The sequence below is a fragment of the Schistocerca cancellata genome, chromosome 9 (assembly GCF_023864275.1).
Source record: "Schistocerca cancellata isolate TAMUIC-IGC-003103 chromosome 9, iqSchCanc2.1, whole genome shotgun sequence".
Classification (NCBI taxonomy): Eukaryota; Metazoa; Arthropoda; class Insecta; order Orthoptera; family Acrididae; genus Schistocerca; species Schistocerca cancellata.
The window spans coordinates 220,356,473-220,370,216 of NC_064634.1; the positions used below are offsets into that span (position 1 = coordinate 220,356,473).

The 13,744-nt window shown below is 43.3% G+C and overlaps 2 protein-coding genes across 4 annotated transcripts in view; both read right to left on the reverse strand.

Annotated features, from left to right (window-relative positions):
- Nucleotides 1–13,744, reverse strand: part of LOC126101297 (uncharacterized) — a 557,599-nt gene that overhangs the window by 214,220 nt on the left and 329,635 nt on the right. The gene's annotated exons all lie outside the window — the stretch shown is intronic.
- LOC126100743 (cuticle protein 7-like) overlaps nucleotides 1–13,744 on the reverse strand; it is a 200,190-nt gene that overhangs the window by 58,462 nt on the left and 127,984 nt on the right. Inside the window, exons 1-3 of one of the 3 annotated variants that reach the window (XM_049911365.1) lie at nucleotides 9,590–9,636; nucleotides 4,723–4,905; nucleotides 1,605–1,800 (exon numbers count right to left, since the gene is read on the reverse strand). The exons of 1 other annotated variant lie outside the window; for it this stretch is intronic. In XM_049911365.1, coding sequence (XP_049767322.1) covers nucleotides 1,605–1,800; nucleotides 4,723–4,905; nucleotides 9,590–9,604 — 394 coding nt within the window. In that variant the 5' untranslated portion in view covers nucleotides 9,605–9,636. Of the gene's footprint in view, nucleotides 1–1,604; nucleotides 1,801–4,722; nucleotides 4,906–9,589; nucleotides 9,637–13,744 lie in introns of those variants that run through there. One more of the 3 variants, XM_049911367.1, reaches the window with a different exon arrangement.

Sequence of the window (13,744 nt, forward strand, 5' to 3'; positions counted from 1 at the left end):
TTCTAGAAAATGATGATTCAAATCCCCATTCGTCCACATAGATTTACGTCTTCCGTGGCTTCTCTAAATTACTTAAGATAAAGGTAGAGATTGTTCTGTGGAAAGGGAAGCATTTTCTTTGACATCACTCACTTCCCAACCGGTGCTTGAGATCTGTCTAAATGTCTCGTCATCGACGGAACGTGAAACCCTAATCTTGCTTCCTTTCTTATCTCACTACAGCTTTGACGATCTTGTAGACAACTAGATGAAAAAAAAGGAAGGCTGTAAGTGTTGCAATCTTTAAAGTAAGCATTGCAGTACATTTCCATCTCCATCAGCGCCTCTAAAACAACAGACTGTTCCTGAATATACAGGAATTTATTTTCGAGAATCCCTAACTATGATCTTCTCTTCGTATTAGTGCGTAGCTTGGATCAACCATCAGCACATTCTTGCTCAACCATCAGCACATTCTTGTTCTTCACTCTTACTCCTGCGTTGCATCCATAAAGTTGATAAGGAACTGAGACAGGGTTAGAGATTGTCCCCGTTGTCTATCAATCTGTAGGCGCTCATTGAATGTAGGCGCTCATTGAACAAGCAGTAAAGGAAACCGGGGAGAAACTTGGAAAGGAAAAGTACAGACAGGAGAGATAAAAATTTGACGTTAGCAGAGGTTAGAAACAACTTTTAATATTAGTTGAACGGAATGGATAATGTCGTGAAAAGAGGCTGAATATAAACAAAAGTAAAAGAAGGGTAAGGGAATGTAAACAAATTAATTCCGGTAATGCTGTGGGAACTAGATTGGGAAATGAAGCACTAAAAGTGGTACATGAATTCTGCTATTTGGGAAGCACAATAACGGATGATGGACGAAATAGAGGGGATACATAATGCAGACTAATAGTTTAAAGAAAAACGATTGTGAAAAAGGGAAATTTATTCACATCTAGCATAAATGTTACGAAGTCTTTTCTGAAGGAATTTATCAAGAGTGTAGCCTCGTGTGGATGTGAAAATTGGACGACAACCAGTTCAGACAAAGAGGGAATAGAAGTTTCTGCAATGTGGTGCTACAGAGGGAGGCTGAAGATTAGATGGGTCGATAAAATAACTAACGAAGAGGTAGGAATCGAATTGGGTTCGAATGGCTCTGAGCACTATGGGACTCAACTGCTGAGGTCATTAGTCCCCTAGAACTTAGAACTACTTAAACCTAACTAACCTAAGGACATCACACACACCCATGCCCGAGGCAGGATTCGAACCTGCGACCGTAGCAGCAGCGCGGCTCCGGACTGGAGCGCCTAGAACCGCACGGCCACCGAGGCCGGCAAATCGAATTGGGAAGTGAAGAGCTTTAGGGCACAAGAACAGGGATCAGTTGACAGTACACATTCGAACGCATCAAGGAATCGTGTTTGGTGATGAAGGTAAGTATGGAGGGTAAAAGTTGTAAAGTAATAACAAGGCTTGGCTACGGGTTGTATGGGTTTAAGTGGAAGCCGATTGCAGTAGTTATGCAGAGATGAAAAGACTTGCACATGATAGATTAGCATGGAGAATTTCATCAAACCAGTCTTCGAACTCAAGACCACAATAGTATCGGAGTCTCTCACCGTGGTGCGAGTGGTGCACGACGGGGTGGAAGCCGGACTTGTCGGCGTGGTACTTGACGGTGCGCACGCTGCCGTCCGCCTCCTTGAGCGAGTACTCGCCAGTCACCACGTCTCCGTCGCGGTGCTCCTTCTGGGAGTGGTGGTCCCCTGTGTGCCCGTCAGACACCCCGTACTCGAACTCGTACTTCGGGTACGCCTGCGAAAGCATACAGTCACGTCAGTCACATTAAACTACTTCGTAATTTTATTTGTTGGTTGTTGATAAAAGCCCTCTGTTAGTATAGTGTCAAATCAATTTAGACATGAAAACAGTTTTTGCTACAGTATGTATCTCTGCAGCGAAGTGTACGCCGTTTTGAAAGTTCCTGGAAAATGAAAATTGCGCCCTGGTCTGGGACTCGGAAAGCTGGACCTTGTCTTTCGCTGGCACTGGACTTAACGACTTAGCTATCCATGCTGGACTCACAATCGTCCTTAGAGCTCGAATTTTGTCAGCACCTGTCCCTAACTCATAGAAAATATCCTGCTTACATTGCTGGCCTTACCACTCTTGGAAGATACGGGGGCTATTTTTTATTTCAGCCTCCGAACAGTCACGAAATGGAATTCACAGGGAAGATCAAAAATTTTATTTGCAACATTTAACTGTACTTTCCAGCTACTATATAGCCACCACTCCGACTTAGACATCTGTCGTAGCGTGGTACCAACTTTTCAGTACCCTCGTCAGAGAAGGAAGCCTCCCGCTGTTTTCGCCAATTCCCTACGCCGGTGTGAAGCTCGTTGTCTGTGCAAAAATGCTGTACTCATAACTAGCGGTTCAGGTGAGCGAAGGAATGACAATCACAGGGAGCCAGGTCCGGACTGCGTGGCGGGTGATCAAACACTTCCCATTGAAAACGCTGCAGGATAGGCTTCGTTGCACCTGCAGTTTGCGGCCGAGAACTGTCATGACGAAGGAAACACATCACACGTTAGATAAGCTGCACGAAATCAGGCGAAACCTCCCAGCAGGCACTTCACGCTTGGCGGGAGACACAGTGAACGCTTAAAGATCTTTAAGCGTTCACTGTGTGCTCAGAACTGAAAAACGCGACATGGCTGAATTACATGGGCATACTAGAGACTGAGCAATACATCTGCGTAAAGCTCCACCGAATTCTCACTGTGGTCCCAATTTCGCGACCGAACGGTGGTTGAAAAAAGTAGCCCTCGTAGGATTAACCAAACCTCAGGGTTGTTTTCAGAACTGATCTTTCACTGGGGTGTACACTGCTTTGAAACGCCCTGAAAAATTAAAACATTACGGGAGAGATAAATTGGTAGAATTTATGAGGATGAGCCGTAAGTTTTGCGTGGATTGCTAAGACGTTAAACGTTCTAACCACGAAAAAAAGCTTCTGGCTTTGAGGCCCTATTCAGCACGGAGCCTTCATGTGGCCGTAAGTTTTCAAGGAGCCAACATTAATTTATAAGATGTTGAGCAACATTTGGAATACAGCAATAGCAACAAAATGTTCAAATGTGTGTGAATTCCTAGGGAACCAAACTGCTGAGGTCATCGCTCCCTATTATTACATAATAAATCTTTTTGTGGAATCCAGATCGTTCTGTCAGTGTACAGTACAGCTCGTATTAAAGGAAGAACTTTCTCTTGCAGGTATTGTTCAAAATGTCGACTATTACGATCAGGACTGAGTGTACGGTATCCGGCAGCTTGTTACAGAGTAATAATTAAATTATGATTTATTCGGTTTGTTAGCACCACCACCCTTGTGTCTGTGGACAACACACACACCAATGCCGGCGGGAGAGGCCGCACAGCCTGACATGGCGCCACAAACCGCGCGGGCATTCCGCGCGGCAGCAATAGCAACATGAGATAATATCATTACAAGAGCAAAAGCATAAAGTTCAACAAGAATATGGAATTGTTCTTGCCGGTTGCTACCTTATTTTCGTTTCCTGATTATCAAATGTTGTTGAAATCTATAACCACACAATAAATCTTAAAAATGAACCTGAACAGTCACAAACGCAGTGAAACTTCTTTCTTATATGAGGTTACCGGTTTCGGGCTGTTTTAGACCACCTTCAAACCTACCACGTTGTGGTGGTCGGTGGTACTGGATGGAGCAGGTGCTACGACTCCACGAAACGCTAACTGCTCAAAGAGATATGTTTTCAAAAATTACATAATAAAACTTTTTGTGCAATCCAGACCGAGTAGAAAGCAGTTCATTTACACTTTGATAATCTTCACTTTTGCGCCATAGTTAGTAAAAAGTGGAAATGATACTCCCATAGCACTGTGGAAGTGTTTTCGGCATTCCTTCTTAAGGTCTAATGGTAAATGTGTACCCTTGTTACTTTTATTGATACTGACCTACAGGTTTGTATGAAATTTATACAACAATTGACAGATGATGTCGAGAGACACAGAGAGAGAGAGAGAGAGAGAGAGAGAGAGACGTAGGGGCGATTATACAACTTTACTTCGTCTGGAGGGAACGAAGGCGTATTGTGAACAGGTAGAAATAGCTGTGATTATTTTGCCGGTTTAAGCAACTCTATCACGTGAACGTATCTTGGTTCATAGTAATGGTGAAATGACTTTTTCTCGTTGTCGTGAGAGTAAATTTCCAAAGTTTGTCGCTAACAGAGCTGAATAAATTGTTGCGTAACCTCAAGTATTTGCTGTTTTTCGTAAATAAAATCAGTTGCCATTTGTGTTAGTGAAACATTTTCCAGTTTCAACAGATTAATTCGTAATTTTCGGAAGTTCAGTATTGGCTTATAATATGGATTTTGCATTAATTAATTGGCCACAATAATCATAGAAAAATGTTCAAATGTGTGTGAAATCTTATGGGACTTAACTGCTAAGGTCATCAGTCCCTAAGCTGACACGCTACTTAACCTAAATTACCCACAGGACAAACACACACACCCATGCCCGAGGGAGGACTCGAAACTCCGCCGGGACCAGCTGTACAGTCCACGACTGCAGCGCCCTAGACCGCTCGGCTAATCCCGCACGGCAATCATAGAATGTCTTGCTTAGAGATAGTAGTGGTCCATTCACAAGCACTGACAGGAATTGATGCTAGGGCCTTACCACGTAGTCCACACTGTGCCCTCCGTGTCCGTGTCCGTATCCCCCATATCCGGCGTGCCCCACGGTGACTGGGTGGGCGGGACCCACCACAGGACCCGTCTGGTGGGCGTAAGAGTGGGCGTGGCCGCAGATCGCCTGGTGACACGTGGAGGCCATCACCGCCAACAGCAGAGCCGACACCATCTGCAGGAACATAAACCGTGTTATGGCGTTTTGTAGGCAGCAGCAAAGCGCCTTACATTAGCGAATTTAAGAATGAAAAAATACAACGTCTGTAAATCATTTCGTGCACGACAACAGCATGTGCAAGTCAGATACTTTTACAGGGTAAATCAGAAATCCATCGACAAGCTTTCACACGTTGTTCGCGGATAGCTTCTCAGTATTTTGGCTTAAGCTATCTACGGTGTCAGGCATCTCGTTACAGAGTAATAATTTAATTTTGATTTGTTCGGTTTGTTAGCACCACCACGCTTGTGTCTGTGGACGTACTTTCACAGCAGTGAAGAAGTTTTTAATGTGCATTAACCAAAAGGTACAGCACACAACACAGAGTAATGCAACAACCCTCAGACGAAACAAATACGCTTTTGTCACAATAATGTCAGTCCGCTCTCTCAGTGTACAGAAAGGAAAAACCTTCTCTTGCAGGTATAGTTCAAAATGTCGACTATTACGATCAACATCGAGTGTACAGAGACGCAAAGTGACTGTCTTACATGCTCAAGAAACCAGTAGTTTTTACTACTTCTGCGGCTGCGGTAATCCTAACCAGGTCCGTGCGAGTATCGACTGGAATCTCGTAAACTATGCTCTTCACATTCCCCCACACGTAGCCCATTAGTGGCAAGGAAAACCATTGCATTACAGACACATTATGGGTATTCACTGCACGCGTCGCCTGTACTTGCATAAGTGTCTTCATGATTTCTCCATTGGAAAAAGATTCCGGACTAGTCCCCCATTCGGATCTCCGGGACGGGACTGCCAAGGGAGAGGTGAACCAATGGAGAGGTGAACACGAGAAGAAGATCGAATAATCATCGAAACTATAACGTTCTACGAGTACGGGCGTGGAATGTGAGAAATCTGGACTTGGCAGGGAAACTAGAAAATCTGAAAAGGGAAATGCTAAGTCTCAATCTAGATATAGTAGGCCTCACAAAAGTGAAATAGAAAGAAGACAAGCATTTCTGGTCAGATGAGATAAGAGGAACATCAACAGAAGCAGAACGGGAGTAGGATTCTTTATGAGTAGGAAGTAGGGCAGAGAGTGAGCAATTGTGAACAGCTCAGTGATAGGGTTGTGCTGATCAGAATCGATAGCAAACCGACACCGACAACAATAATCCAGGTACACATGCAACCACCGCAAGCTGAGGATGAAGAGATAGAGAAAATATATGACGATACTGAACTGGTAATTCAACACGTAAAGGGAGACGAAAATCTAATAGTCATGGAGAACTGAATGCAGTTATAAAGGATGCAGCAGAAGAAAGGGTTAGGGCTACTATGAGCCTGGTACTAGGAATGAGAGAGGAGAAAGATTAATTGAAATCTGCAGTAATTTTCACCTAGAAATAGCGAACATCCTGCTCAAGAATCACATGAGGAGGAGGTATACTTTGAAACGGCTGGGAGATCCGGGAAAAAATGTTAGATTAAATCACGGTCAGACAGAGATTGCGAACTCAGATACTGGATTATAAGGCGTATCCAGGAGAGGACATCGACTCAGATCACAGTTTAGTAGGCTAGTGATGAAGAGCAAGCTGAAGATTAATCAAGAACAATCATTGCGCGAATAGTTCCGACGACAAATATTAATCCAAGGTTGAAGTCTCGCTTAGCAGCAATAAAACTCGTAATGAAGACCCTGATTCATTACCGCTGAACGCTAATCATGCAACAAGCATCACAGTGAGTAGTAGCAGATGAAGTTCGCTGTAAGTCTACCGACACAAAAATTCAAGAATACATATGTTACATTTCCATTACACGAATCAGATGACACAGATGGTCAACTTTCCTGCTAAGGCCATAGCTACGTAAGCTGATTAATACTGATCAAACAGGAGCAATCTAAAGAAAAGAAAAGCACAAATGTAACAATCACAAATTTTATTTCTCAGTGTCAGTGTGAAACAGTACGGTCGTGCTGTCGTATGAAAAGACACAAGAACATATCAAATAAACTTCTTTACCTTGACGACAACGATCACATCATCTGCCCACCTGGTATATTCCACAACGAGGTGGCAACCAAATATGGCAGTTAGACATAACACATTGAAATGCGCTGCCGTGGAAATGAGCAGTCGAAAACCAAAAGAATCTCATCTCCCATATATTGCTTTTTATACCTACTGATCGACGATGAAAGGGAAAAAATACTTAAATACTAAAGATAAAATTTCACTACGAGTGATCAAGCAAGCAACGCACACTGATGGCGGCTGCCAAACGTTATAGTGATAACTCACTTTTACCGTTGTTTCGTCTTGACTACATGAAGTTATAAGTAAAATTACTATTGCTTTTGAAAGAAACGTCGCTGAAGTATTAGTTGCCGACATTCTTTTTTTAAACAGCGTTTCAAGAAATAAACTCATCGAATAGGTCGTTATACAATGCACATCATAGATTCACTAAGAAGACACCTAAGTCATGTAACAATATAAACACAGAATTTCATGGGAGCCAAAACAGTAAAAGAAAGCGCTTGGTACTACAAGTCTACTAAAGTGACTCCTACTGCCTGTTACACCTTCTGCGTAACCTGAGCGCAGTCAGAATATCACTGGACGATAATATCACTGGACAGTTACTGTGATTCAGGACGTTCTCTGCTTTAAGACTCTGCTTGTAAGACCTAATACCTCCAGATTTAAAGAAAATACAAGAATACGTAGGTTATACACAGATGTGTACACTGATCAGCCAGAACATTATGACAGCCTACCTAATAGCTGGTATGACCGCCTTTGTCACGGATAACAACGGCGACACTTTGTGGCATGGAGGTAACAAGGCCCTGGTGGGTCAGTCGAGCGAGCTGGCTTCACATCTGCATAAGTCGCCAATTCCCGTAAATTTGGGGGCGGGGAGGGGGGGAGGCGACTAGCTCTGACGCCACGTTCAGTCACATCGCAAATGTGTTCGACCGGGTTGTGGGGCCAGCACGTCAACTGGAACTCGCCACTGTGTTCCTCTAACCACTCTATCGCGCTCCTGGCCTTGATACATGGCGCTTTATATTGCTGAAAAATGCCACTGCAGTCGTAAAACATGGTAGTCATGAAGTGGAGTACGTGGTCTGCACCCAGTGTACGATACTCCTTGGCCGTCATGGTGCTTTGCACGAGCCCCACTGGACCCATGAATGCCCACGTAAATGTTCCTCACAGCACAATGGAGCCGCCGCCAGCTTGTCACCGTCCCACCGTCCAGGTGTCAAGGAGCTAATCCCCTGGAAGGCGACGGATTCGCACACTCCAATCGGCACGATGAAGAAGGTATTCGGTATTCATCAGACCATGCAACGCTCTGCCATTGCGCCAACGTTCAGTGTCGGTGGCATGTGCCTATTTCAGTCATAGTGTTAACATTGGTAGATGCGTGGGTCGTCGGCTGCAAAAGCGCATCGTCAGGAATGTTTGGTGGTCTGTGTATTCAGACACACCTGTACGCCGCCGAGCATTAATGTCTGATGTCAGTTCCGCCACAGTTTGTCGCCTGTCCTGTTTTCCAGTCTGTCCAGCCTCCGACGTTCGGAGTGTGTAATGAGGGATGACTGCCCAACTTCACGACGTCTGGACAAGTTGAAGACCCTCACCATAGCACTCTTCGAGCAAACGAAAAGCCATGCAGTTAAAGGAATGCTCGTGCCGAGCCTCTGGGCTCTCACAATCTGCCGTCGTCAAACTCAGATACATCGCACGCCTTCCCCATTCTACAAACGGACAGCATGTTCGATGATACTACATGCGTCGTGCGTGTGTCTGACTAGCAGTCATTCCTCGCCAGGTCACGTTGCTATTGCCTGGACGGGTTTATATCGATAGTAGGTCGGTGGTGATAATGTTCTGGTGGATCAATGTAATTTCTATCCGCCCCTGGTAGCTGAGTGGTCAGCGCGACGGAATGTCATACCTAACGGCCCGGGTTCGATTCCCGGCTGGGTCGGAGAGTGTCTCCGCTCAGGGATTGGGTGTTGTGTTGTTCTTATCATCATTATTTCATCCCCATCGACACGCACGTCGCCGGATTGGCGTCAACTCGAAAGATTTGCACCAGCCGAACGGTCAACCCGACGGGGGCCCCTAGTCACCACGCGGCATTTCCATTTCCAATGTAATTTCTGTAATTTACATTTCTGAAGGAATATCCTATGGCGAGAGTGATATACATTTTGGATCGTGTATGCGTTGTAGACAAATATTGTTACTCCTCTCTATATCAAGCAAATATCTAAATTAGGAACATGTATATCCGAAGAGAGGCCTAAGATCCGCTATCACCTGTTTGTAGCATATGATGATACGATTTTATTTAATCCTTTTCTTTCATTACCATAACTTCAAGTAGAACTGCTAGTTTAACGCGGACGTATTATGGCAAAGCTGTCAATAGCGTTCTGAAACTACGTGTAGTTGTGTAGCAACGCTAAATCAAAGACAGATAAAACAACTGTGATGTAAAGAACTGTCAAGTGGAAGAAAACGGAGTAGCTATTACCAACAGCAACATGTCATTGTTTGAGGGAAATAACTCCAGGGCGTTCTCCTAGCGTTAGGAACATGAGGTGTTCACGCGGACGAGTGTGAAATATAACAGCTGTTGCACTGATGTCAATGGAGCTCACCTGTCCATGAACCATATTTGTCCCCAGTGAGGTACTCTGTCGGCTGCTATGAGCGAACTGGTGCTGCTGTTCGGAATTCGGGACCATTTATATATAGGACCGTGGCACAGTCTGCGTAAGTCCTCGTAAAAAGCGTCCGCCTCCCTTTTTCCGCCGCAGTCGGTACCTGCTATGCTGTGTCGGCGCGCTGCCGTTTCTTGCGGGCGATTAGCAGAGTTGTCAACAGCAGCGGCGAAAGCTTCCGAGCTCTGGGCGAGCAAGTGACACAATCAAACCGTGCCCCGGACTCAGTTATGACTTGACGTACGAATGAACTGACTTATGGCACTTGTGTATACACGCTAGAACGATTCGTGTCGCAACGTCTGGTGGAATGCTAGGCATGCGAAATATTGAGGGCGCCTCTGACCGTTATTACAACGACGGAAATGGAGAGTGTTCCACCATGAACAACTTGACCAAACGATACTACATTACTTCCATACCTACGGTAAGTGTTAAATTAAAATTTAGTGATCACGGAGACTTATTTTCACTGTAGAAAAGACAGTTTCTACAGATGAGAAGTGTAAGTACAGGATGGTTGTTCGGTATTTCTAACATTATCGGAAAATTTCGTGTGGAGATCTCAGAAGACGTCCACATGGGCATGGGGAAAGGCAAATCATTGCCATGAAGGACGAGGGAGCCTCATAGCGACAGATCACACAGACAGATGTCTGTAGTGCAACAACTGCCAAGCACACGGTGACGAGATGTACTAGGACGATAGTTAGACAAGAAGAATAACCAAACTCCCTCAGGAAGTAATACCTACTATCTTAAAATCGTAGGATTATTCGGCTGCCTCTGACGAAGGGAGAAAAGATAACAGCTGAAATCCGCGAAGAGCCAGTGCGTCACAACGAAACATCGGGAATAGGGTACTAGAAGCTAAGTTACGATCTCGAGTTATCCGCCGGCGCCACACCACAAACAGCGGAGACTTGCAGGGTATAAAACCAGAGCCAACTGGGATACTAGCGGCAGTCTACGGTGTTCAGTGACGCTTTTCGCCCCTGTTGGCCGTACCATGGTTGGATATACCAGTTCCTGTCAGATCAGAGAAGTTATGGGGGACACCCAGATCGCCATGCGCTTTTGATCAACAGAGATGCACTTAGCGTCGTGATGCCACTTGAGGACTCATTTGACCCATCAGTAGCGGCTCGAGGTCGCGAAAAGTGACAATGGTCGGGAGAGCGGTATGATGATCTCACCACCCTCCATCTTCGCACCCGATGACACCAGTCATCTTAGGACGACACGGAGGTCGGTCGGTGCCGTTCCACCTTCTGAGGACTGCTCGAACGGAATTTAGATTTTCCGGTGATCAGGTCAACGCCAAAGTGTCCGTATACACAAACAGAACTGCGATTCTGTAGTTCTGTACCTCTCCTTCTCCTGGAATCATATTGTGGGGAGCTGCTGGATATGACAACAAAAATGATGTGGCAGTTGCTGAATGGATGCTGAATGCTCATCAGAATGTGGCAAGGATGGTAAGTCGCGTTGTTGTATATGCTTGACATTAACTCAGTCTGGGGACGATTGCTACTAAAACAGAAGTAGTATACTTGAGAATGCCACGATCGCTTTAGTAGAGCATTTATTCAGACTACCGGTTTCAACGAACTATGTTGCTATCTTTGGATCTGCAAAGAATAAACCCAGTGAGCACGAAACTGGACGAGAGATACCTGGATAATATTTTAACATAAGTGGACTCATAATGTACCTTATGCTCTACACTTCAAAGAATCTGGTACATGGGTACATTAATATGTGTCACATAATCAACAGACATTCCATGAACATATATCGGCAGGTCAAAAGTAAAACGGTCATTAGATAAATTATAATACACACTCCACCAAAAGTACATGCTCATGCTTTCTTAAAAGCCGGATACAGACTGATTGGTTAGTGATCATGGCAGATATCACAATCAGCCACCAGGTGGCACCATAGTAGTAACAAAACTGATTCACAGCGTTTCGTTTAAAGCATAACCACAAATATACGTCCACATGCATGTTTACAATGTAATTGTACAGAGAATTATCTAAATCGGGGCATTTTTTTTAAAAAAATAAAAGTTTTAATTTTGTAAAATACTTAACAGTTCTTTCTTAACCATAAAAGAGAGTGCTGCATATCCATAATTATTATTTAATGTATGTTAAGGAAGACAAACAGGTGTAGAGAGTAAGGTAGTTCGTATTAAAAATTATAAATATATTTCTAGAAAGGGAACACGAAAAGATTTTATAATTTTAATCTTAATCTCCTTAGACAATTAATATATGCTATACAATACCAACAGTACAGTACAAAGAGGAACAAGGTAATAATATAAACTAAATATCAGTATGAAAACAATAGCACATACTCAAGTACTGGTCTCAAGTATATGTCTAGAAACCACTATGTTCGATGTGTAGGTGCAGCACACACCAAAGCAAGAACACCTGGAAGGAAAGAAACCATCACTAATCGCAGTACGATGTACAGCTCATGCTACATGTATGTTTTTCCTACGTTTTTCAGTACACCATAAAAAGATAATAATGTTTTGTACATACAAAAAGAGAAAAAGCTACACTCCTTACGTTAGGGAAAACGTTGTGCGACATTAAATATGGGTATAGCACTAAAAGTGGAATATAATACCCTCATATAATGTGTACTGTAGACCATTACAGGTCCAAAGCCTGAATGTAATAAGAGGAGGGAAACCTTTCGTTTTATGGGACAGAAGCGTATGGAATGTAGTATGCTCTCTTAACACATATATATTATATACATACAGAGTATTGCTTGAATCAATCTGTAGTAAGCATGCTTTCGTGACCTTATGTTCTAAGTGTTAGTTACATAAATTATTCTCCTGCACAACAGATAGTGGCTATCAATCATATTCCAATATGCAGTTAATAAACTTATCAAAAAGGACAAAGACACACAGTAAGTAGATGTGCCACCATTTAGTACTATGTAGCCCAATGTCTACATGATGTAGAACATAAGTGCATGATGTTACTGGCAGTTAAGGCTTGTGTAATAAAACGTATAAAACTATTTATAAAGGCCTAAAATTATGAAAACAACCACCAGACAAAAAGCGACCAAATGTATTAATACCTACGGTCTCTGTACTAAACTTATTAAAGTATGAAGGATAGAAAAAGCATCCTTCAAAAGCCTAAACATGTAAGTTAGGTCAGAGGGTGACAGGGTTTAGTGACAGTTTAGGTCACAGGCAGGTGATAATGACATGAAGAAAGTATTTGCGTATATTGAAAGAGGAATTCAGTATACAAAAGGAGGTGATAATCTAATAATCATGGGAGACAGGAACAGAGTAGTAGGGGAAGGACCAGAAGATGGAGTTGTGGGACAACATAGGCTCGGTATTAAGAATGAGAGAGGAGAAAGACAACTGAGTACTGCAATAAACTTCATCTAGTAATAGCGAATACACAGCTCAAAAAGACAAGAGGAGGAGGTATACTTGGAAAAAGCTAGGATTCTAATACGTATCCAGGAGCAGATACAGACTCAGATCTCCTTTTAGTAATAATGAAGAATGAGGAGAATGTATTTGGAAATTAGTGGTATACAGAAGTACTAACGATTGATGAAATGCCTTTGAAGGTCTCTAAGATTGTAAACTGACAATGAATACCACAGAAGAGAAATCGATATCTCTACAAAAAGATACTCATGGAAGTTCGACAAACATAGAATGAAGATAACTGCGAAGAAACCTTGGGAAACAGAAGACATACTTCAATTTATTGGCGATAGGAAGAAGTATAGAAACGTTCAGGGAGAGATTAGAATACAACAATGTAACGCAGTAAGAAATGAAATAGATATCCAATTCAAGGAAGCCAAGGAGAAATGGCTGCAGGAAAAATATGAAGATACCGAAAAGAAATGATCGTCAGAAGGACTGACTCAGCAAATAGAAAAGTCGAAACAACCTTCGATGAAATTAGAAGCAAGGGTGGCAACATTAAGGGTTGTAAGTACCCCGTTTATGTGGTTCTATGTTGGGAGCGCTATAGACTGCACGAATATCGCTGAAAGAGCTGGGCGCCCTCTGTATAA